We start from the raw sequence: 25,755 nt of genomic DNA on the forward strand, positions 1-25,755 counted from the left end.
TATAGATCTTGTCTTGGTGACCAGTTGATTGCAGGAGAGAGAGTAGGACTTCTGGTCTGGGTGGTTGGGTAGATCATGGGGCCATTTACTAAGATGAAGACACAGTTAAAACTATTGGATAGTTCATATAAAGAATATTAATGAATTCAATATACGATTAATGGTGAGTTCTTTTTTTCTTTAAGAATACCCAGTAACCTGATAATTCAAGGCCTCTCAGCACTTGCTTATCTTCTTCATCTGCCAAGATGTGCAGGTTGTTGAAAGTGGGTGTGTGCTTATCTAGATGTGAATGTGTGTGATACTGCACAAATATTAGCTCTGAGAATTTTGCTGTCTGCATTCACAGTGACTTTTTCTAGCAACTCCAGGCAACTGTCAAAGCCTTAGTGAAGTATACAAATGTAAGCTGGAGGTTTTATGAAGGGATGAGAATTTATGCATGAGTTACCATGCCATTTTTTAAAAGTCTTAGTTTTTACAGTATAAATAAATATAACTGATTATAGTAACTTTTAATGTATTATATAGGTCTGTGTCTCTTTAAGCTTTAAAAAATACATGAAAGAATGTGAATTGTCCCCTAGGATACCAACAATAGAAAGCAATAGTAATTAAGCAAAAAACAAATTAATTGACATGGATGTATTGGGGCTAATATAAATCTTGTGCAATTGGCATAAAGGAATTTGTTATTTTCAAAACAGAACTAAATCTCTTTTCCATTATAGATTTAATTTAAGTAACATGATAAATAGTGGTAAATTGAACTTTATTATGTATTCATGAAATGCAGTTTAGTACAATTGTTATTTCTGGCATTTGTGGTTTAAAGATATTCCCTTATGGGTAGATGTTATTTTTAATGTGCAAATTCAGAAATAATGACCTCCAGTTCCACTGGTGAATTAGGGCTGATATATACACATGGACAATAAGGGGGAAATGGTCTCTAATTCCTGGCTTTATGAACATTTCTAGTGCAATCTGTGATCCTTTAAAAACTGACATTAAACAAATTATTTTAGGTTACAACTGTATTGCCAGTGAAGAGAAAAGTAATAAAGTAAATATTTTCCAAGGTTTTTAAAAGAATGATATTTGACAAGGACATACCTGAAGGGGGAAAACTCACTTACTAAGAACAGGTTATTGAAAAATCTCAGCACAATTTGAAAAAAAAAAAAAAAGAGATTAAAATTCTCATGAAATGATGCCTTACTGGCAAGTTCAGAATGTAAAATTGGAAACCCAAAAGGAATGGATAAACAGATAAACAGCACACACCAAATAATTTCTACAAGCCTCTCAGAAGGAAACTGTTCAAGAAAAAGGATGGCACGTTGTCTTTTTATTTAGCTTAATTCTTTTCAGCTCTAGGAACTTTGTTGGATAGATAAACCAATAGCTAGAACAGTGTTAAAAAAAGAAGAAGAAGAAAAAAAAGGACTTCAGGAGGCCCCCATACATGCATGCCAAGTCTTACCAGTCGTTTCTGACTCTTTTTGATCCCCAGGATCTTCTGTCCATGGGATTCTCCAGGCAAGAATATTGGAGTGGGTTGCCATGCCTTTTTCCAGGGGATCTTTCCAATCCAGGGATCCAACTCACATCTCTTACGTCTCCTATTTTGGTAGTTGCGTTCTTTACCCCTTTTGTTGTTTTGCTCAGTCATGTCTGACTCCTTGTGACCTCATGGACTGCAGCATGCCAGGCTTTCCTGTTCTTCACCATCTCCCAGAGCTTGTTCAAACCCATGTCCATCGAACAAGTGATGCCATCCAACTATCTCATCCTCTGTCGTCCCCTTCTCCTCCTGCCTTCAATCTTTCCCAGCTTCAGGGTCTTTTCTAATGAGTGAGCTCTTCACATCAGATGGCCAAAGAATTGGAGCTTCAGCTTCAGCATCAGTCCTTCCAAAGAATATTCAGGGTTGATTTCCTTTAGGACTGACTGGCTTAATCTCCTTGCAGTCCAAGGGACTCTTAAGAGTCTCTCCAACACCACAGTTCAGAAGCATCAGTTCTTTGGCCCTCAGCCTTCTTTTTGGTCCAACTCTCACATCCATACATAACTACTGAGAAAACCATAGCTTTGATTATATGAACATTTGTTGGCAAGTAATGTCTCTGCTTTTTAATATGGCTAGGTGTATCACAGCTTCTCTTCCAAGGAGCAAGCGTCTTTTAATTTCATGGCTGCAGCCACTATCCACAGTGATTTTGGAGGCCAGGTTTTTACCACTAGTGCCACCTGTGAAGCCCCAGAAAGTTCATACTAAATGGTGTATGGTGTGAATTCCCACCAATTTTTTCTTATCAGACCAAGAATGACTCTTCTCCTAAAGCTGAGTTCTGATGACTATTTGATCCACTTCTTTCAAAAAATATCTTCTGGGGAATGTTGGATGGTTGATTTTGACTTTCATCTGATCGTTCATTGCAATTTGTAAAGATTAGATCAGGCATGCATATAGACTGAAATCCACAGCTGTTCTTCAGGAGTGGGGTGCCTGAGATTGGAAGAATGGAGAGGTTTATCCACTTGTGACAAAGTTTGTGGAATGTGAGGCCTATTTTGGGCACTGTGATCTTGCTTTTTCTGTGTATCTGTGGTCATCTCTGGAGGCAGTCAGGTGTGTGGATGCAATGCTTAAATCTTGTTTTACTATGAAGAATCATAAAGGAGGAATTTTTATGTCTGACAAGGTATATACAGGTAAAGTGACTGCAGAGATAGGCCATTGGACGGAAAAGCTGGTCTAGAGATGGAAAACTTCAGTTATAGGAATCATCCCAGCATTATCATTCTCAAAGTTTTCCTTTGAGCAATGACCCGAAATTCACTAACCAAAGTTCTGTTTCTTTCATAAAGGGATAATTTAGCACAGGTCCTCTGGCCCTTATCCACAATTCAGACACTCCAGAGGTTGGGAAAGTGGAAGTTATTTCCATAATTTATTTTTGGCAAAACCTGACCTCATCTGAACTTATTTGATAGAAAAAAACTGACCTGAAGTTACATAAGGCTATATATAGCATTATCTCACTTACTGTAAATACTCATGCATTTTGATTACTGGGTACTGCATCAGATTCAACTCAGAGTGTGATATATTAGATAATATGGGCTTCCCAGGTGGTGCTAATGGTAAAGAACCTGTCGGCCAGTGCATGGGATGCAAGGGATGTGGGTTTGATCTCTGGGTTGGGAAGATTCCCTGGAAGAGGGCATGGCAACCCACTCCAGTATTCTTGCCTGGAGAATCCCATGGACAGAGGGGCTTGGTGGGCTACAGTCCATAGGGTCACAAAGAGTTGGACATGACTGAAGCGACTTATCATGCATGCATGCATGAATGCTTCATTAACTTCCTAAAACTTGAAAAATTCTGAGTTCTGAAACCCATCTGTATCTAAAGGTTTTAGATAAGGGAAGGATCTGTACTGTGGAGCTGTAACCACAAATGAGTCTTAATTTTCCTTTTTCTGCATACAAATACCTACTAATAATGTCCTTAAGGATAATTTGTTTGGGGAAGTTAAATAGTCTTTCTAAAATTTGATTTAAACTATTAATTTGCTTAGCAAAATCACATATTGCACATCGGCAAATTCAGCTCTGTTGCGGTAAAATTATCACAAGTTATAAATTAGTTGCATTTGAATTAATGAGGTTTTATTATAAACACAAAGCAGCATTACTTCCAATGCATGATTTTCATTAGTACGAAAAAGACTACATAAAGCTGAAGAAATGGGGGAAAAAAAAAACAGAATTGCCTATGTTGTGTGCCCTAGAAGCATTCAAAGCATTGCTAGAGCTTTTTTTTTTTTTAATTAATAAGGGGCTGAAAATATGTTTATATTGCCTGCCCAGGTTGATTTGGATTAAGACTGCAACAGAATCCTTTCAGTTCCAGTGGGCTGTGTGTTATTCCAAAATGTCCATTCCCTTATTCTTAATATACCAAGTGTTTTCCCAACAGAACAAAGAGAAGACAGATGATTCTTTCTTTCTTTTTTTTTGGTTGTTGTTTAATGAAAGGACAGGTGGAAAGCATGGGATCCAAAGGGCATTTTGCAAAGTGCAAAAGCAGGTAAAGCTCAGGGAGGATAAGAGAAGAATTGGAGGGCTGAAGGATAGGTGGGTTGTCAGGGGTAGCAGGAAGATGAAGTTGGGGAATGGACTGCACAGGTGGGCAGTGGGACTGAGGGTCTAGACTGGGGTGATCCCACCGCAATCTACTGTCTTCAAAAAATCTGTTTGCTTGCAAAGAGGAGCTGCGTGTTTAGTTCCTACCAAGTGGAAGGAGGTAGTCTGTCTTTTAACCATAAGTCTACACATAAATACTCCAGGATAATCCCTTTGCTAGACAAAATAGTTTTTATCTTGAAGCCTCTGAAGATGTGGCTCTTTTAAAATCTTGGCCAAGTTACCTTTCTCTTTTTCCTTGTGGTTCAAGACTGTCTTTTTCTGGTTTCTCTTTCAAAGGGATGTTGTCACTGTTTTTCTCCAAAGCATGCGCTCAGACAGAACAGCGGGCAGAGGTTGCAGTCTCCTCACAGGAAGGATTTGAGGAAAGTGTTGATGTAAGTGGATTGGCTGTTTACATCAAATACGCTGGAACAGGGACCCAGGTAACAACGACTTCCCAAATACCGAGGAGTCCCGAAGGATGGCGGGAGACCAGCTCACCCACCGAGATGCTATTAGAGCTGGAATAACTTCTGTGGCAGAGCTGTCTTCAGTTCTGTGGGAAACATGCAGGCCTGGCTTTGCCGTACACAGGCATCCAGGTTTGGCCAGATAGCTGTACTCAGGCCTGTGGAAACATGCCTGTCTCTACTCCACTGCACAGGAAAGATGAGAGAAAACCCCTACCAACCAGAAAGAATGCACCTGGTCACATGCCTTGGTTAGAATCTTTTTTCTATAAGATGGAAAGAAGATAGGCAGAGCAATCTATTACAGGATCTCAGAGGGAGGTTATGACATGAAAACTCATTATACTATAAAATAATAGAAAATTTGCCAGGAAATGTAAAATATTCATTTGGGGGTATTAAAGAAAGAGCAAAGGTTATATTTGAAGCAGGGGGTAGAAGGTGTTGGGAGTGTTTGGCCTGAGTCCAGGCAGCCTTCAATTTACTTTACTGCTGTTTGTTATCATTTGGAAAAAATAAGTCTAACTTGATTATGTCTTATTTACAGAAATCAGCGAGTTCCCTGTGGCCTCCAGGATAAGGTCCTGGCATACAAGGCTTTTTACATGCTGATTCCAACTTAAATGTCTGTCTGGTCTCCTATCACTTTCTCCCTGCCCATCCCTAGGGGCATTTGCACATGAATCTGCCTTGGTAATAGGTCGCCAGACCTTGGATACCTTGGACAGGTATACTCCTTCTTACTCCTAATTTGTCCTCCTTTTAGCAGATTCTGCTTCATTTTCAAGGGCTTAGTTCAAAGTCTCCCTCTTCAATGGAGTCTTTTTGCTCATTAATTCATTCAACAGATAGTGACTAAGTGTCAGGCACTGGGCCTCAGGGTAAAGGGCAATGATGGATAAGATGATGCAGTCCATGTTTCTCAAAAGCAACTTGTCAATCAGGGAAGGAGTCCTGGAGGACGCTACTGTCAAGATGAGAGCTGAGGGCTCAGGAGGCCTTAGCCAAATGAAGGCTGTGTGGCAGGTACCATGCAAACCAGTATCACAAAGAGCTTGATGGCCTGCTATGATTGAGACATTCCTCTATCATGTTGTGTTGTAACAAGACATTTGCTATCCCCAGTTTCATTCCCAGTCTGCAAGCTCCTTAGAAGTAAGACCAAGGCTTAGTTTCTTCTGTGTCCCCAGAATCCAATCCGATGCATGGTATTAAAGACTATGGAGAGCTGGGTTACTAGAAATTGGGGAAGCACAGCCGTAACTAAGACTTCTGCTGTCATACGAGACCAGCCAGGTCACGGGGATAGCAACTTCACATACATTAAATGGCAATCCCATTTTTTGTTTGCTGTATGCCATCAGCTAGTAATTTCTTTTTTTTAATTTTAAATTTATTTAATTTTTATTGAAGGATAATTGTTTTACAGAAATTTGTTGTTTTCTGTCAAACCTCAACATGAATCAGCCATAGGTAGGCATATATCCCCTCCCTTTTGAACCTCCCTCCCATCTCCCTCCCCATCTCACCCCTCTAGGTTGATTCAGAGCCCCTGTTTGAGTTTCCTGAGACATACAGCAAATTCCCGTTGCCTATCTCTTTTACTTATGGTAATGTGAGTTTCCATGTTACTCTTTCCATACATTTAACCTTCTCCTCCCCTCTCCCCATGTCCATAAGTCTATTCTCTATGTCTGTTTCTCTAAGTTGCCCTGTAGGTAAATTCTTCAGTACCATTTTTCTAGATTCATATATATGCATTAAAATACAATATTTATCTTTCTCTTTCTGACTTAAATCACTCTGTATAATAGGTCCTATGTTCACCCACCTCATTAGAACTGACTCAAATGCACTCCTTTTTATGGCTGAGTAATATTCCATTGTGTGTATATACCTCAACTTCTTTATCCATTCATCTGTGGATGGATATCTAGGTTGTTTCCATGATCTTGCTATTGTAAATAGTGTTGCAATGAACATTGGGAAAGATATGTCTTTTTCAACTTTAGTTTCCTCAAGGTATATGACTAGGATTGGGATTACTGGGTCATATGGTGGTCTTATACCTAGTTTTTTAAGGAATCTCCATACTGTCTTCCATAGTGGCTGTATCAGTTTGCATTCCCACCAACAGTGCAAGAGCATTCACGTTTCTCCACACCCTTTCCAGCATTTATTATTTGTAGACTTTAATGATGGCCATTCTGATGGTGTGAAGTGATATCTCATTGTAGTTTTGATTTACATTTCTCCACTGGAGAAGGGAATGGCAAACCACTTCAGTGTTCTTGCCTTGAGAACCCCATGAACAGTATTAAAAGGCAAAATGATAGGATACTGAAAGAGGAACTCCCCAGGTCAGTAGGTGCCAACACGTTACTGGAGATCAGTGGAGAAATAACTCCAGAAAGAATGAAGGGATGGAGCCAAAGCAAAAACAATACCCAGCTGTGGATGTGACTGCTGATAGAAGCAAGGTCTGATGCTGTAGAGAGCAATATTGCATAGGAACCTGGAATGTCAGGTCCATGAATCAGGGCAAATTGAATGTGGTCAAACAGGAGATGGCAAGAGTGAACATCGACTTTCTAGGAATGAGTGAACTAAAATGGACTGGAATGGGTGAATTTAACTCAGATGACCATTATATCTACTACTGAGGGCAGGAATCCCTCAGACGAAATGGAGTAGCCATCATGGTCAACAAGAGAGTCCGAAATGCGGTACTTGGATGCAATCTCAAGAACGACAAAAAGATCTCTGTTCGTTTCCAAGGCAAACCATTCAATATTACAGTAATGCAAATCTATGCCCCAACCAGAACGCTGAAGAAGGTGAAGTTGAATGGTTCTATGAAGACCTACGAGACCTTTTAGAACTAACACCCAAAAAAGATGCCCTTTTCATTATAGGGGACTGGAATGCAAAAGTAGGAAGTCAAGAGACACCTGGAGTAACAGGCAAATTTGGCCTTGGAATGTGGAATGAAGCAGGGCAAAGACTAATAGAGTTTTGCCAAGAAAATGCACTGGTCATAGCAAACACCCTCTACCAACAACTCAAGAGAAGACTCTACACATGGACATCACCAGGTGGTCAACCCCGAAATCAGATTGATTCTATTCTTTGCAGCCAAAGATGGAGAAGCTCTATACAGTCAACAAAAACAAGACCAGGAGCTGACTGTGGCTCAGATCATGAATTCCTTATTACCAAATTCAGACTTAAATTGAAGAAAACAGGGAAAACCGCTAGACCATTCAGGTATGACCTAAATCAAATCCCTTATGACTATACGGTGAAAGTGAGAAATAGATTTAAGAGCCTAGATCTGATAGATAGAGTGCCTGAAGAACTATGGAATGAGGTTTGTGGCATTGTACAGGAGACAGGGATCAAGACCATCCCCATGGAAAAGAAAGGCAAAAAAGCAAAATGGCTGTCTGGGGAAGCCTTACAAATAGCTGTGAGAAAAAGAGAAGTGAAAAACAAAGGAGAAAAGGGAAAAGATAAGCATCTGAATGCAGAGTTCCAAAGAATAGCAAGAAGAGATAAGAAAGCCTTCCTCAGTGATCAATGCAAAGAAATAGAGGAAAACAACAGAATGGGAAAGACTAGAGATCTCTTCAAGAAAATTAGAGATACCAAGGGAACATTTCATGCAAAGATGGGCTCGATAAAGGACAGAAATGGTCTGGACCTAACAGAAGCAGAAGATATTAAGAGAGGTGGCAAGAATAGACAAAAGAACTGTACAAAAAAGATCTTCACGACCCGGATAATCACGATGGTGTGATCACTAATCTAGAGCCAGACATCCTGGGATGTGAAGTCCTTAGAAAGCATCACTATGAACAAAGCTAGTGGAGGTGATGGAATTCCAGTTGAGCTATTTCAAATCCTGAAAGATGATGCTATGAAAGTGCTGCACTCAATATGCCAGCAAATTTTAAAAACTCAGCAGTGGCCGCAGGACTGGAAAAGGTCAGTTTTCATTCCAATTCCAAAGAAAGGCAACGCAAAAGAATGCTCAAACTACCACACAGTTGCACTCATCTCACATGCTAGTAAAGTAATGCTCAAAATTCTCCAAGCCAAGCTTCAGCAATATGTGAACCATGAACTTCCTGATGTTCAAGCTGGTTTTAGAAAAGACAGAGGAACCAGAGATCAAATTGCCAACATCCTCTGGATCATAGAAAAAGCAAGAGAGTTCCAGAAAAACATCTATTTCTGCTTTATTGACTATCCCAAAGCCTTTGACTGTATGGATCACAATAAACTGTGGAAAATTCTGAAAGAGATGGGAATACCAGACTACCTTACCTGCCTCTTGAGAAACCCATATGCAGGTCAGGAAGCAACAGTTAGAACTGGACATGGAACAACAGACTGGTTCCAAATAGGAAAAGGAGTACGTCAAGGCTGTATATTGTCACCCTGCTTATTTAACTTATATGCAGAGTACATCATGAGAAATGCTGGACTGGAAGAAACAAAAGCTAGAATCAAAATTGCAGGGAGAAATATAAATAACCTAGATATGCAGATGATACCACCCTTATGGCAGAAAGTGCAGAGGAACTAAAAAGCCTCTTGAGGAAAGTGAAAGTGGAGAGTGAAAAAGTTGGCTTAAAGCTCAACATTCAGAAAACCGAGATCATGGCATCCGGTCCCATCACATCATGGGAAATAGATGGGGGAACAGTGGAAACAGTGTCAGACTTTATTTTTCGGGGCTCCAAAATCACTGCAGATGGTGATTGCAGCCATGAAATTAAAAGACGCCTACCCTTTGGAAGAAAAGTTATGACCAACCTAGTTAGCATATTCAAAAGCAGAGATGTTACTTTGCCGACTAAGATCCATCTAGTCAAGGCTATGGTTTTTCTTGTGGTCATGTATGGATGTGAGAGTTGGACTGTGAAGAAAGCTGAGCACCGAAGAATTGATGCTTTTGAGCTGTGGTGTTGGAGAAGACTCTTGAGAGTCCCTTGGACTGCTAGGAGATCCAACCAGTCCATTCTGAAGGAGATCAGTCCTGGGATTTCTTTGGAAGGAATGATGCTAAAGCTGCAACTCCAGTACTTTGGCCACCTCATGCGAAGAGTTGACTCATTAGAAAAGACTCTGATGCTGGGAGGGATTGAAGGCAGGAGGAGAAGGGGACGACAGAGGATGAGATGGCTGGATGGCATCACTGACTCGATGGACATGAGTCTGAGTGAACTCCAGGAGTTGGTGATGGACAGGGAAGACTGGCGTGCTGCGATTCATGGGGTCGCAAAGAGTTGGACACGACTAAGCTTCTGAACTGAACTGAACTGAATAATGAGTGATGTTGAGAATATTTTCATGTGTTTGATAGCCATCTGTATGTCTTCTTTGGAGAAATGTCTGTTTAGGTCTTTAACCCACTTTTTGATTGGGTTGTTTGTTTTCCTGGTATTGAGTTTTATGAGCTGCTTGTGTATTTTGGAAATTAATCCTTTGTCAGTTGTTTCATTTACTACTATTTTCTCCCATTCTGAGGGTTGTCATTTCATTTTGCTTATAGTTTCCTTTGCTGTGCAAAAACTTTTAAGTTTAATCAGGTCCCACTTGTTTACTTTGATTTTTATTTCCATTACTCTAGGAGGTGGATCATAGAGGATCTTACTCTGACTTATGTCGTTGAGTGTTCTCCCTTGTTTTCCTCTAAGAGTTTTATAGTTTCAGGTCTTATCTTTAGGTATTTCATTCATTTTGAGTTTATCTTTGTGTGGTGTTAGGAAGTGTTCTAATTTTCTTTTTTTACATGTAGCTGTCCAGTTTTCCCAGCACCATTGTCAAAAATAAGATACCCATAGATGCATGGGTTTATTTTTGGACTTTCTATCTTGTTCTATTGGTCTATATTTCTGTTTTTGTGCCAGTACCATACTGTCTTGCTGCCTGTAGCTTGTGGTATAGTCTGAAGTCAGGAAGGTTGATTCCTCCAACTCCATTCTTTCTCAAGACTGCTTTGGCCATTTGGGGTCTTTTGTTTTCCCATAAGAATTATGTAATTTTTTGTTCTAATTCAGTGAAAAATGCCATTAGCAATTTGCTAGGGATCACATTGAATCTATAGATTGAATTTGGTAGTATAGCCATTTTTACAAATTGATTCTTCCTACACAGGAACATGGAATATCTCTCCATCTGTTTATGTCATCTTTGATTTCTTTCATTAGCATCTTATAATTTTCTGTGTACAGTTCTTGTTTCTCCTTAGGTATGTTTATCCATAGGTGTTTAATTCTTTTTGTTGCTATGGTGAATGGGATTGATTGCTTAATTTCTCTTTCTAGTTTTTCATTGTTAGTATATAGAAGTGCAAATGATTTCTGTGTATTGATTTCGTATCCTGCAACTCTGCTAAGTTCACTGATTAGCTCTAGTAACTTTCTGATTGTATCTTTAGGGTTTTCTATGTACAGTATCATGTCATCTGCGAACACTGAGAGCTTTACATCTTCTTTTCTGATCTGGATTCCTTTTATTTCTTTTTCATCTCCGATTGCTGTAGCTAGGACTTCCAGAATTATGTTAAATAATGATGGTAAAAGTGGACACTCTTGTCTTGTTCCTGATCTTAGGGGGAATGGTTTCAGGTTTTCACCATTGAGAATAATGTTTGCTGAGGCTTATCATATATGGCCTTGCTATGTTGAGGTAGGTTCCTTCTATGATCATTTTTTGAAGAGTTTTAGTCATAAATGGGTACTAAAATTTATCAAAGGCTTTTTCCGAATCTATTGAGATTCACTTCAGTTTAGTCGCTCAGTCATCTCTGACTCTCTGTGACCCCATGAACCGCAGCACGCCAGGCCTCCCTGTCCATCACCAACACCCAGAGTCCACCCAAACCCATGCCCATTGAGTAGGTGATGCCATCCAACAATCTCATCCTCTGTCGTCCCCTTCTCCTCCTGCCCTCAATCTTTCCCAGCATTAGGGTCTTTTCAAATGAGTCAGCTCTCCGCATCAGGTGGCCAAAGTATTGGAGTTTCAGCTTCAACATCAGTCCTTCCAAAGAACACCCAGGACTGATCTCCTTTAGGATGGACTGATTGGATCTCCTTGCAGTCCAAGGGACTCTCAAGAGTCTTCTCCAACACCACAGTTCAAAAGTATCAATTCTTTGGCACTCAGCTTTCTTTATAGTCCAACACTCACATCCATACATGACCACTGGAAAAACCATAGCCTTGACTAGACAGACCATAGTTGACAAAGAAACATCTCTGCATTTTAATAATGCTGTCTAGGTTGATTATAACTTTCCTTCCAAGGAGTTCAGTTCAGTTCAGTCGCTCAGTCATGTCCAATTCTTTGTGACCCCCTGAATCACAGCATGCCAGGCCTCCCTGTCCATCACCAACTCCCAGAGTTTACCCACACCCATGTCCATCCAGTCGGTGATGCCATCCAGTCATCTCATCCTCTGTCGTCCCTTTTTCCTCCTGCCCCAATCCCTCCCAGCATCAGAGTCTTTTCTAATGAGTCAACTCTCTGCATCAGGTGGCCAAAGTATTGGATTTCAGCTTTAGCATCATTCCTTCCAAAGAACACCCAGGACTGATCTCCTTTAGGATGGACTGGTTGGATCTCCTTGCAGTCAAAGGGACTCTCAAGAGTCTTCTCCAACACCACAGTTCAAAAGCATCAATTCTTCAGTGCTCAGCTTTCTTCACAGTCTATCTCTCACATCCATATATGACCACTGGAAAAACCATAGCCTTGACTAGACGGACCTTTGTTGGCAAAGTAATGTCTCTGACTTTTAATATGCTATCTAACTTGGTCATAACTTTCCTTCCAAGGAGTACACATCTTTTAATTTCATGGCTACAACACCACTTCAGTGATTTTGGAGCCCCCCAAAATAAAGTCTGACACTGTTTCCACTGTGTCCCCATCTATTTGCCATGAAGTGATGGGACCAGATGCCATGATCTTCGTTTTCTGAATGTTGAGCTTTAAGCCAACTTTTTCACTCTCCTCTTTCACTTTCATCAAGAGGTGTTTTACTTCTTCACTTTTATCAAGAGGCTTTTTAGTTCTTCACTTTCTGATGGAGAAGCTCTATACAGTCAGCAAAAAGAAGACTGGGAGCTGACTGTGGCTCAGATCATGAAGCTTTAGCTCCTTATTGCTAAATTCAGACTTTAATTGATGAACGTAGGGAAAACCACTAGATCATTCAGGTATGACCTTAATCAAGTCCTTTATATTATACAGTGGAAGTGATAAATAGATTCCAAGGAGTAGGTGTCTTTTAATTTCATGGCTGCAATCACCATCTGCAGTGATTTTTGAGCCTAGAAAAATAAAGTCAGTCACTGTTTCCACTGTTTCCCCATCTATTTTCCCATGGAGGGATGGGACCAGATGCCATGATCTTAGTTTTCTGAATGTTGAGCATTAAGCCAACTTTTCATTCTCCTCCTTTACTTTCACCAAGAGGCTCTTTAGTTCTTCTTCACTTTCTGCCATAAGTGTGTTGTCTTTTGCATATCTGAGGTTATTGATATTTTTTCCTGGCAATCTTGATTCCAGTTTGTGCTTCCTCAAGCCCAGTGTTTCTCATGATGTACTCTGCGTATAAGTTAAATAAGCAGGGTGACAATATATCGCCTTGACGTACTCTTCTTGTTCCATGTCCAGTTCTTTTTTTTTTAAAATATAAATTCATTTATTTCAATTGGAGGGTAATTACTTTACAATATTGTATTGATTTTTCCATACATCAACATGAATCCACCACGGGTGTACACGTGTTCCCCATCCTGAAGCCCCCTCCCACCTCCCTCCCCATATCATCCCTCTGGGTCATCCCAGTGCACCAGCCCCGAGGATCCTATATCATGCATCGAACCTGGACTGGCGATTCATTTCACGTATGATATTATACATGTTTCAATGCCATTCTCCCAAATCACCCCACCCTCACCCTCTCCCACAGAGTCCAAAAGACTGTTCACATCTGTGTGTCTTTTGCTATCTCACATATAGGGTTATCGTTACCATCTTTCTAAATTCCATATATATGTGTTAGTATACTGTATTGGTGTTTTTCTTTCTGGCTTACTTCACTCTGTATAATAGGCTCCAGTTGCATCCACCTCATTAGAACTGATTCAAATGTATTCTTTTTAATGGCTGAGTAATACTCCATTGTGTATATGTACCACAGCTTTCTTATCCATTCATTTGCTAATGGACATCTGGGTTGCTTCCATGTCTTGGCTATAAACAGTGCTGCAATGAATATTGGGGTACACATGTCTCTTTCAATTCTGGTTTCCTCGGTGTGTATGCCTAGTAGTGGGGTTGCTGGGTTGTATGGCAGTTCTATTTCCAGTTTTTTAAGGAATCTCCACACTCTTCTCCATAGTGGTTGTACTAGTTTGCATTCCCACCAACAGCGTAAGAGGGTTCCCTTTTCTCCACACCCTCTCCAGCATTTATTGCTTGTAGACTTTTGGATAGCAGCCATTCTGACAGGTGTGAAATAGTACCTCATTTTGGCTTTGATTTTCATTTCTCTCATAATGAGTGATGTTGAGCAGCTTTTCATGTGTTAGCCATCTGTATGTCTTCTTTGGAGAAATGTCTGTTTAGTTTTTTGGCCCATTTTTTGATTGGGTCATTTATTTTTCTGGAATTGAGCTGTTGCTTATAGATTTTTGAGCTTAATTCTTTGTCAGTTGCTTCATTTGCTATTATTTTCTTCCATTCCGAAGGCTATCTTTTCATCTTGCTTAGAATTTCCTTTGTTGTACAGAAGATTTTACTTTTAATTAGGTCCCATTTGTTTATTTTTGCTTTTATTTCCAATATTCTGGGAGGTGAGTCAGAGGATCCTGCTGTGATTTATGTTGGAGAGTTTTTTGCCTATGTTTTCCTCTAAGAGTTTTATAGTTTCTGGTCTTAAATTTAGATATTTAATCCATTTTGAGTTTATTTTTGTGAATGGTGTTAGAAAGTGTTCTAGTTTCATTCTTTTACAAGTGGTTGACCAGTTTTCCCAGCACCACTTATTAAAGAGATTGTCTTTTCTCCATTGTATATTCTTGCCTCCTTTGTCAAAGGTAAGGCGTCCATAGGTGTGTGGGTTTATCTCTAGGCTTTCTATTTCATTCCATTGATCTATATATCTGTCTTTGTGCTGGTACCATACTGTCTTGATGACTGTGGCTTTGTAATAGAGCCTGAAGTCAGGCAGGTTGATTCCTCCAGTTCCATTCTTCTTTCTCAAGTTGCTTTGGCTATTTGAGGTTTTTTGTATTTCTATACAAATTGTGAAATTATTTGTTCTAGCTCTGTGAAAAACACCTTTGGTTGCTTGATAGGGATTGCATTGAATCTGTAGATTGCTTTGGGTAGTATACTCATTTTCACTATATTGATTCTTCCAATCCATGAACATGAGATATATCTCCATCTCTTAGTGTCCTCTTTGATTTCTGTCACCAGTGTTTTATAGTTTTCTATATATAAGCCTTTAGTTCTTTAGGTAGATCTAGTCCTAAGTATTTTATTCTTTTCGTTGCAATGGTGAATGGAATTGTTTCCTTAATCTTTCCATTTTCTCATTATTAGTGTGTAGGAATGCAAGGGATTTCTGTGTGTCAATTTTATATCCTGGAATTTACTATATTCATTGATTAGCTCTAGTAATTTTTTGGTGGAATCTTTAGGGTTTTCTATGTAAAGGATCATGTCATCTGCAAACAGTGAGAGTTTTACTTCTTTTCCAGTCTGGATTCCTTTTATTTCTTTTTCTGCTCTGATTGCTGGCCAAAACTTCCAGAACTATGTTGAATAGTAATGGTGAAAGTGGGCACCCTTGTCTTGTTCCTGACTTTAGGGGAAATACTTTCAATTTTTCACCGTTGAGGATAATGTTTGCTGTGGGTTTGTCATATATAGCTTTTATTATGTTGAGGTATGTTCCTTCTATTCCTGCTTTCTGGAGAGTTTTTATCATAAATGGATGTTGAATTTTGTCAAAGGCTTTCTCTCCATCTATTGAGATAATCATATGGCTTTTATTTTTCAATTTGTTAGTGTGGTGTATTACATTGATTGATTTGCGGATATTGAAGAATCCTTGCATCCCTGGGATAAAGCCCACTTGGTCATGATGTATGATCTTTTTAATGTGTTGTTGGATTCTGACTGCTAGAATTTTGTTAAGGATTTTTGGATCTATGTTCATCAGTGATATTGGCCTGTAGTTTTCTTTTTTTGTAGTGTCTTTGTCAGGTTTTGGTATTAGGATGATGGTGGCCTCATAGAATGAGTTTGGAAGTTTACCTTCCTCTGCAATTTTCTGGAAGAGTTTGAGTAGGATAGGTGTTAGCTCTGCTTTAAATTTTTGGTAGAATTCAGCTGTGAAGCCGTCTGGGCCTGGGCTTTTGTTTGCTCTGATTACAGTTTCAATTTCCTTGCTTGTGATGGGTCTGTTAAGATTTTCTATTTCTTCCTGGCTCAGTTTTGGAAAGTTGTACTTTTCTAAGAATGTGTCAATTTCTTCCACATTGTCCATTTTATTGGCATATAATTGCTGATAGTCATCTCTTACGATCCTTTGTATTTCTGTGTTGTCTGTTGTGATCTCTCCATTTTCATTTCTAATTTTACTGATTTGATTTTTATCCCTTTGTTTCTTGATGAGTCTGGCTAATGGTTTGTCAATTTTATTTATTCTCTCAAAGAACCAGCTTTTGGCTTTGTTGATTTTTGCTATGGTCTCTTTTGTTTCTTTTACATTTATTTCTGCCCTAATTTTTAAGATTTCTTTCCTTCTATTAACCCTGGGGTTCTTCATTTCTTCCTTTTCTAATTGCTTTAGGTGTAGAGTTAGGTTATTTACTTGACTTTTTTCTTGTTTATTGAGGTATATCTGTATTGTTATGAACCTTCCCCTTAGCACTGCTTTTATAGTGTCCCACAGGTTTTGGATTGTTGTGTTTTCATATTCATTCATTTCTATGCATATTTTGATTTATTTTTTTTTATTTCTTCTGTGATTTGTTGGTTATTCAGCAGTGTGTTGCTCAGCCTCCATATGTTGGAATTTTTAACAGTTTTTCTCCTGTAATTAAGATCAAATCTTACTGTATTGTGGTCAGAAAAGATGCTTGGAATGATTTCAATTTTTTTTTGAATTTACCAAGGCTAGATTTACAGCCCAGGATGTGATCTATACTGGAGAAGGTTCAGTGTGCTCTTGAGAAAAACGTGAAGTTCATTGTTTTAGGGTGATCTGTCCTATAGATATCAATTAGGTCTAACTGGTCTATTGTGTCATTTAAAGTTTGTGTTCCCTTGTTGATTTTCTGTTTAGTTGATCTATCCACAGGTGTGAGAGGGGTATTAAAGTCTCCCACTATTATTGTGTTTTCTTTAATTTCCCCTTTCATACTTGTTAGCATTTCTCTTACATATTGTGGAGCTCCTTTGTTGGGTGCATATATATTTATAATTTTTATATCTTCTTCTTGGATTGATCCTTTGATCATTATGTAGTATCCTTTGTCTCTTTTCACAGCCTTTGTTTTAAAGTCTATTTTATCTTATATGAGTATTGCTACTCCTGCTTTCTTTTGGTCTCTATTTGCATGGAATATATTTTTTACAGCCTTTCACTTTCAGTCTGTATGCGTCCCTTGTTTTGAGGTGGGTCTCTTGTAGGCAGCATATATAGGGCTCTTGTCTTTGTATCCATTCAGTCAGTCTTTGTCTTTTGGTTGGGGCATTCAACCCATTTACATTTAAGGTAATTATTGATAAATATGATTCCGTTGCCATTTACTTTATTGTTTTGGGTTCGGGTTTATACACCCTTTTTGTGATTCCAGTCTAGAGAAGATCCTTTAGCATTTGTTGGAGAGTTGGTTTGGTGGTGCTGAAATCTCTCCGTTTTTGCTTGTCTGTACAGCTTTTGATTTCTCCTTCATATTTGAATCCTTACAGTAATCTGGGCTGTAGGTTATTTTCTTTGATCGCTTTAAGTATGTCCTGCCATTCCCTCCTGGCCTGAAGAGTTTCTATTGAAAGATCAGCTGTTATCCTTATGGGAATCCCCTTATGTGTTATTTGTTGTTTTTCCCTTGATGCTTTTTATATTTGTTCTTTGTGTTTGATCTTTGTTAATTTGATTAATATGTGTCTTGGGGTGTTTTGCCTTGGGTTTATCCTGTTTGGAACTCTCTGGGTTTCTTGGACTTGGGTGATTATTTTCTTTCCCATTTTAGGGAAGTTTTCAACTGTTATCTCCTCAAGTATTTTATCATGGTCTTTCTTTTTGTCTTCTTCTTCTGGGACTTCTATGATTCGAATGTTGGGGCATTTAACATTGTCTCAGAGGTCTCTGAGATTGCCCTCATTTCTTTTAATTCGTTTTTCTTTTTTCCTCTCTGATTCATTTATTTCTACCATTCTATCTTCTACCTCACTTATCCTAGCTCTTGCCTCTGTTATTCTACTGTTGGTTCCCTCCAGAGGGTTTTTGATATCATTTATTGCATTATTCATTATATATTGACTCTTTTTTATTTCTTCTAGGTCCTTCCTTGCATCTTCTCAATCCTTGTCTCCAGGCTATTTATCTATGATTCCATTTTGATTTCAAGATTTTGGATCATTTTCACCATCATTATTTGGAATTCTTTATCAGGTAGATTCCCTATCTCTTCCTCTTTTGTTTGGTTTGGTGGGCATTTATCCTGTTCCTTTACCTGCTGGGTATTCCTCTGTCTCTTCATCTTGTTTATATTGCTGTGTTTGGGGTGGTCTTTCTGTATTCTGGCAGTTTGTGGAGTTCTTTTTATTGTGGAGTTTCCTCGCTGTGGGTGGGGTTGGATGGGTGGCTTGTCAAGGTTTCCTGGTTAGGGAAGCTTGTGTAGGTGTTCTGGTGGGTGGAGCTGGATTTCTTCTCTCTGGAGTGTAATGAAGTGTCCAGTAATGAGTTAGTTATGAGATGTCAATGGGTTTGGAGTGACTTTGGGCAACCTTTATATTGAAGCTCAGGGCTATGTTCCTGTGTTGCTGGAGAATTTGCGTGGTATGTCTTGCTCTGGAACTTGTTGGCCCTTGGGTGGTACTTGGTTTCAGTGTAGGTTTGATGAGCTCCTGTCGATTAATGTTCCCTGGAGTCAGGAGTTCTCTGGTGTTCTCAGAATTTGGACTTAAGCCTCCTGCTTCTGGTTTTCAGTCTTATTTTTACAGTAGCCTCAAAACTTCTCCAGCACCATTGATAAAACATCTAGGCTAAAGATGAAAAGTTTCTCCCAGAGACGGTTGCAGAGTTAGTGGAGAAGAGAAGAGGAAGGAAGGAGATAGAGGTGACCAGGATGAGATGAGGTGGAATCAAAAGAGAAGAGAGCAAGTTAGCCAGTAATCACTTCCTTATGTGCACTCCACAGTCTGGACCACTTAGAGATCATGGGGTTATACAGAGAAGAGAAGAGAAGAGAAGAGGGAGGAAGAACAGAGGTGGCCAGGAGGATAAAGGGGGGAATCAAAAGGAGTGAGACAGATTCAGCCAGTAATCAATTCCCTAAGTGTTCTCCACAGTCTGGAACACACAAAGAGATTCACAGAGTTGGGTAGAGAAGAGAAGGGGAGGGAGGAGATAGAGGTGACCTAGTGGAGAAAAAGAAGAGTCCAAAATGGGAGAGAGCAGTCAAACCAGTAATCTCACTCCCAAGTCAAAATGGCTTCTGATGATTGGGTTCCTAAAGGTACAAAATTGATAACAAATACCAAAACGCAAAGATTAAAAATCTAGATTAGAGGTTGGATTTTCAAAAATACAATATTAAAGAAAAAAAAGTCACAAGAATTATAAAAAATGTGTATATATGAAGTTTGCTTTAAAAATAGGGTCTCTCTCTTTTTTTTTCCGAAGTAATAGTAGATTATAAAAATGAAAATTGAAGGAGTAATAGAGGACTTAAAAAAATAAAAAATTAAAGAATTATAGTAAAAATAGTAAAAATATATCTAGGACTTTCTCTGGTGTTGTTGTGGGCAGTGTGGGGTCAGTTCATTTTTGGATAGATCCTTGATCTGGCTTATATTTCTCAAGCTCTATAGGCCCCTTCCTATGTAGTTGGTACTAACGACAGGGTTTTAATCTATTGCATCTGTCACTTCCAAGGAGGCTCCCTCTGTTTTAGCTTCTGTTTGCTGGTCTCTTCATTGTCTAATTTCTGCCTTGACACAAGGGGGGCGGTGTTGGACACTTTTTTAGGCTTAGTTGTTCAGTCATGCTGTGGGGAGGGAGGGACGCTGCAAACAAATAACACTGGCGTGTGCTGGCAGTATCTCAGCCACACTAGGTTTGCCCCCACTCAAGGCATGTGTGCTTTCCCTGTCTACACTGCTTAGGTTCTAGGTTGCTCTGCTGGGAACTGTCTGAGGCTGGCCCTGGGTTGCATGCACTTCCCAGGTCTAAACCGCTCAAGTTCAGACACTCAGGTAGTCCTCAGAGGCACAGACTCGGTTGGGCCTGCGTTTTGTGCCCTTCCCAGGTCCGAGCAGCTCAGGTGACCAGATGTTTGGTGAGCATGGTCACTGTGACTTATTGGCTCCCCCATCCCTGCTACTCAGTTTGCTGGGTGTGCAACCGGCGCACCTTCTCAGGAGGATGTTGACCGTCCAGAATCCCAAGAAGTCTTGGTTAGCAACGAAGCCTGCTTGTAGTTTGGTAGATAATGCCTCTCTGGGGCCGTGATTGCCCCCTTCCAGCTCTGGCTGCCCTCGCCTGCCTATCACCAGGCAGGGGGATGGGCCTGGCTAGCTCTGCTCCATCCTTTGTTCTGTGAGCTGGCCTGACGGTGTCTTAGGTTAGAGCTTTTTGCAGAGCTCTCGTCAGTCCTTTTTTCTGTGAGTGGGCCTGGCAGTGTCTTAGGTTAGGGCTTTTCGCGTGGTAGCTATCCCACAGTCTGGTTTGCTATCCCAGGTTAGTTTCCTCAGATTGCCCTCGGGGCATTCAGGCCCGGTCCTTACTCTAAGCAATGCAGCCCGCGCCTCCCTGCCCAGCCCCCTCTTGCTAGTGGCGGGTACAGGCGTCTGCGCTGCTTCTCCACTGGGGGAGTTACAATTGGGCACGTAATCTGTGGGTTTTAATTATTTATTTACTTTTCCTCCCGGTTATGTTGCCCTCTGTGGTTCCAAGGCTCACCACAGACTCGGCAGTGGGAGTGTTTCCTGGTGTTTGGAGACCTCTCTTTTTCAAGACTCCCTTCCCTGGACGGAGCTCCGTCCTGATCTCTTTTGTCTCTCTTTTTATCTTTTATATTTTTTCCTACCTCCTTTCGAAGACAATGGGCTGCTTTTCTGGGTGCCTGATGTCCTCTGCTGGGATTCAGAAGTTGTTTTGTGGAATTTACTCAGCTTTCAAATGTTCTTTTGATGAATCTGTTGGGGAGAAATTGGTCTCCCCATCCTATTCCTCCTCCATCTTAGGACTGCATCCTATGTCCAGTTCTAACTGTTGCTTCCTGACTGAAATTATCATATGGTTTTTATCTTTCAATTTGTTAATATGGTGCATCATATTGATTGATTTGTGTATATTGAAGAATCCTTGCATCCCTGGAATAAACCCAGCTTGATCATGGTGTATGAGCTTTTTGATGTGTTACCAAATTCTGTTTGCTAAAACTTTGTTCAGGATTTTTGCATTTATGTTCATCAGTGATATTGGTCGGTAGTTTACTTTTTTGTGCTCTTTTTTGTCTGGTTTTGGTATCAGGGTGATGGTGGTCTCATAAAATGAGTTTGGAAGTGTTCCTTCCTCTGCAATTTTTAGAAGGATTTTTAGAAGGATGGGCATTAGCTCTTCTTTAAATGTTTGATAGAATTCTCCTGTGAAACCATCTGGTCCTGTTTTTGGGAGATTTTTGATCACAGCTTCAATTTCAGTGCTTCAAATTGGGTTGTTCATACTTTCTATTTCTTTCTGGTTCAATCTTGGAAAATTGAACTTTTCTAGGAATCTGTTCATTTCTTCCAGGTTATCCATTTTATTGCCATATGGTTGTTCGTAATAGTCTCTTATAATCCTTTGTATTTCTGCATTTTCTATTGTAACCTCTCCTTTTTCATTTCTAATTTTGTTAATTTGATTCTTATCTCATTTTTTCTTGATGAGTCTGGCTAAAGGTTTGTCAACATTGTTTATCTTCTCAAAGAACCAGTTTTCAGTTTTATTACTATTTGCTATTATTGCTTTCATTTCTTTTTCATTTATTTCTTCTCAGATCTGGAAAGGCAAAGGAATAAATGTGGAAAAAATATAATAGGTTTAAAAAATTAGAAACAAAAAGTATAAGAAAGAGAAAAGAAAAAGTGGAATAAGAAAGAAAAAAGCAGGGAAAAAAGGAAAACTCCACAGAACTGCAAAAACCCAACATAGAGGCAGAGGTTTATAACAACAATAAAAAGTATGACTGAATATACACATATACATATATACCCATAAGCAAGATCAAAAAAGTCCAACAAAAATAAAGTACAGTAGACTGACCTGGTGAACAAAGGAAACCAAAAAATTACATCTACCAGAACAAAACTAACTAAAGCACAAACTGAAAAACAGGTGCCAACTGGGGAATAAAGCAAAGAAAATAAGACTAACAAATATGTTGAGAGGAAAGGAGAGAAGGAAAAGAAAGAAAGAATAGATATGCAAAGTTAAATAGAGGTAGGTAAAGAAGATTTATACCGTTAAAGATGAACTGCAAGGGGAAAAGAACAGTAGGAAAAGCAAACGAAGGAATAAATGTAGAAAAAATAATAATAGGTTTAAAAAGTTAAAAAGTAAAACTAAAAAAAGAGAGAGAGAGAGAAAGGAAAACTCCATAGAACCGCAAAAGCCCTACATTGAGGCAGATATTTATAACAACAATAAAAAATGTGACTGAGAAAAAAACAAGCTCAAAAGCTTAATTGGATTTCTAGTGCCAATAAAATTGACTACAACAGAGGGGATAAAAACAGGAAAAAAAACCCCCAAAATATTCTACAGAACAAGTCAAAAAATAAGAATAATAAATGTTTTTCTTGAGTCACTGCTGTCAGGGTCCTTTCCCTCGCTGGGAGTCACAATCCACCTCACCTCCCTAGGGTGCCCTCCAACACTGTGCTAATCTTTGGACCTGCTGTGGGGGCAGCTCAGATTCTAATCTAGTACTATTCCTGTGTGTTCTTGCCTCCATTGTCCACAGCTATCAAAACTAGTGTGCTTCCTTTTCTGGGAACTCTCAATGACCTTTTATATATTTCATAGACACAGAGTCTGCCTAGTTGATCATGTGGATTTAATCTGCAGCTTGTACAGCTGGTGGAAAGGTTTTGGGTCTTCTTCCTTAGCCATACTGCCCCTGGGTTTCAATTGTGGTTTTATTTCCACCTCTGCATGTGGGTTGTCCACTGGGGTTTGCTCCTGAGGCTGCCCTGGAGGACTTGGGTTTGCCCCTGTGAGGGCCAGGTGTGGAGGTGGTACAGCTGCTTGGGTCGCAGGGGTTCTGGCAGCAACAGGTACAAAGGGGAGTTGGCGGCTGGGGCAGCAGTAAATATAGTGCTCTAGAAGGGTATGGCAACCAGTATTGGCCAATCTGCTCCAGTGTTCTTGCCTGGAGAAGCCCCCTCCCTGACAGAGGAGGTTTATTTTGATCCTGACAATTCAACACATGAGTTGGCTACCCCTTTCCTGAGGTGCACTCTCCTTTCAATCGTATTGGTTAGGACATCTCAGTTGGTCCTAATTCACTCTCAGGCAGGACTAAGAAAAACTTTTGTTCTTTCAGGGATAAGTGCTGGTAAGGGCCATATTTCACAAGTTTTAATCCTGCTTGTCCCAAGCTTTAATCTTCTTGGAATAGGAGGTACAGTAGGTAGGTCAGATTTGGGATTTTGAAATCCAGCTAAGCATGAGTACCCAAGAATAGAATTTACTGGGACAGAAGTCTTAATGCACTAATTAAGAGGGATTCTGTAAAAGAGGTGAGGGTTGGTTTCTGTTTTGGCATAGATGCCAAGCGTTCTTTCCAACCTGAAGATGCTTTATGACTCTCAAATTTTAGATTCATTCAGTTTCTCTAAAGAGTGGAGATTAGGTGATTTCTTCTAAAGATTTTATGAGATAATGGTTAATAATTTGCTATTATTTCTAATAGGGAAACCAGGATCAGAATTGTTGTCTGACTAAAGTCTTAAAAGGTATTCTAATAAGCAAATATTTTTCAAACTGTTGTTTGAAGGGTTCAGTGACAGGGTTACAGAGGGTCTACAGAGATGTGGAAAGTCTGATCCATATTTGGGTGAGGTTAAGGAATATGTGATAAATTTCTGGTATTTAATTGTTTAGGGTGAATAAATACATGAAGGAACACAAACAGATCCTAGCTTCAGAGGGCTCTCCCCCATCAGGGATGCAAATTTGCATTATGAACTTAGAGAGGGAGAATTTTGCTACTAGAGAGAAATGCATTTCAGGAATCTCAACACCATGACATGCCAATGATAGCACACCTTTTTTCTCAGTGGATTAAGACAGTAAAGGTGTTTGTGTGTGTGTGTGTCTCCATTGAGCTTTACAAGAGAAATCTTAGACTCTAGGAAACTTTTGGCCCAGAACACCTTGACTGTCTGACCCATCTGTGGGCGTAGATGAACTACGCAATCACTGTGTTTCACTTTGAAGGAATTATGAGTTTTTTTTTTTCTTTTGGACTTTTAATTTTGTACTGGGGTATAGCCGATTGATCTTCCCAGGTGGCACGGTGGTGAGAATCTGCCTGATGATGCAGGAGCTGCAAGAGATGCAGGTTCAGTCTCTTGGCCAGGAAAATCCCCTGGAGAAGGAAATGGCAACCCACTCCAGTATCCTTGCCTGAAAAGCTCCATGGACAGAGGAGCCTGGCAGGCTACAGTCCATAGGGTCACAAAGAGTGGGACACAACTGAGATATTGAGCACACATAACCAATTAACAATTTTGTGGTAGTTTCAGATGAACAGTGAAGGGACTCAGCCGTGTATATACATGTATTCATTCTCCCCTCAACCCCTCCCCCACCCAGACTGCCACATAGCTTTGAGCAGTGTTTCATGAGTTATGCAATAGGTCCTTGTTGGTTATCCATTTTAAATATAGCAGTGTGTACATGATCATCCCAAACTCCCCCCACCACCCACTGTACTTGCAGGTAATGGGAAATTTTGTTTTACAAGTCTGAGTCTCTTTCTGTTTTGTAAGTTTGTTGAAAAATTTCCCCCAAACTTATTTATTTTCAGTCAAAGGAAAATTTCTTCACAATATTGTGTTGGCCTCTGCTCTATATCAACACAAGTCAACCATAGGTATACATGTGTCCCACCCCTCTTTAACCTCCCTCACATCTCCCACATAATGGAGATTTTGTAACTGAAAAGAACCCAAAGCACACACAACACAATGGTTCCTTTCCAGCATTTTATCACCTTCAGAAACAATGATGCTCTCAGTACAACTAGTGTTTCCATTGAAAGGACACATTACTTGGGATGAGACCCTCTAAATCAGGGCTATGCAAATTATGGCCTGTGGACCAAATCTATTTAGTGCCTGCTTTGTACTGCTCTCAAGTTTAGAATGGATTTTACATTTTTAAATGATGACGTTTTAAATTGTTAGACAAGTTAGTTTACATAATATCTTTAATTTTGCCTCTTGGCCCACAAAACCTAAAATATTTACTCTCTGGCCCCTTACAGGAAAAGTTGACCAACAACCCTTTCTCTGAAACCCTTGACTTTATTATTATTTTATTTTTATTTTTTGCTCTCTATGATCATTTATATTCCATATGAATTTAAGACAGCTTTATTTAGCTCACAGTTCTACCAAATCCAATAGGAATACACTTGTAGTTTTTACATTATATACGCATTTTTGGACGATTGACAATTTATCCTATTATATCTTCCCATTCAGGAACATGGGCTTCCCTGGTGGCTTCCCTGGTAAAGAATCTGCCTGCAAAGTGGAAGACCTGGGTTTG

General features: G+C 39.7%; 1 protein-coding gene across 3 annotated transcripts in view; it reads left to right on the forward strand.

The window, feature by feature from the left end:
- LOC138424570 (uncharacterized) overlaps window positions 1–25,755 on the forward strand; it is a 404,438-nt gene that overhangs the window by 70,184 nt on the left and 308,499 nt on the right. Inside the window, exons 2-3 of one of the 3 annotated variants that reach the window (XM_070289414.1) lie at window positions 4,495–4,592; window positions 18,270–18,381. The exons of the other annotated variants lie outside the window; for them this stretch is intronic. Coding sequence (XP_070145515.1) covers window positions 4,495–4,592; window positions 18,270–18,381 — 210 coding nt within the window. The remainder of the gene's footprint in view (window positions 1–4,494; window positions 4,593–18,269; window positions 18,382–25,755) is intronic. 3 annotated transcript variants of the gene reach the window in all.

This window comes from Ovis canadensis, chromosome 1, assembly GCF_042477335.2.
Source record: "Ovis canadensis isolate MfBH-ARS-UI-01 breed Bighorn chromosome 1, ARS-UI_OviCan_v2, whole genome shotgun sequence".
Lineage (NCBI taxonomy): Eukaryota > Metazoa > Chordata > Mammalia > Artiodactyla > Bovidae > Ovis > Ovis canadensis.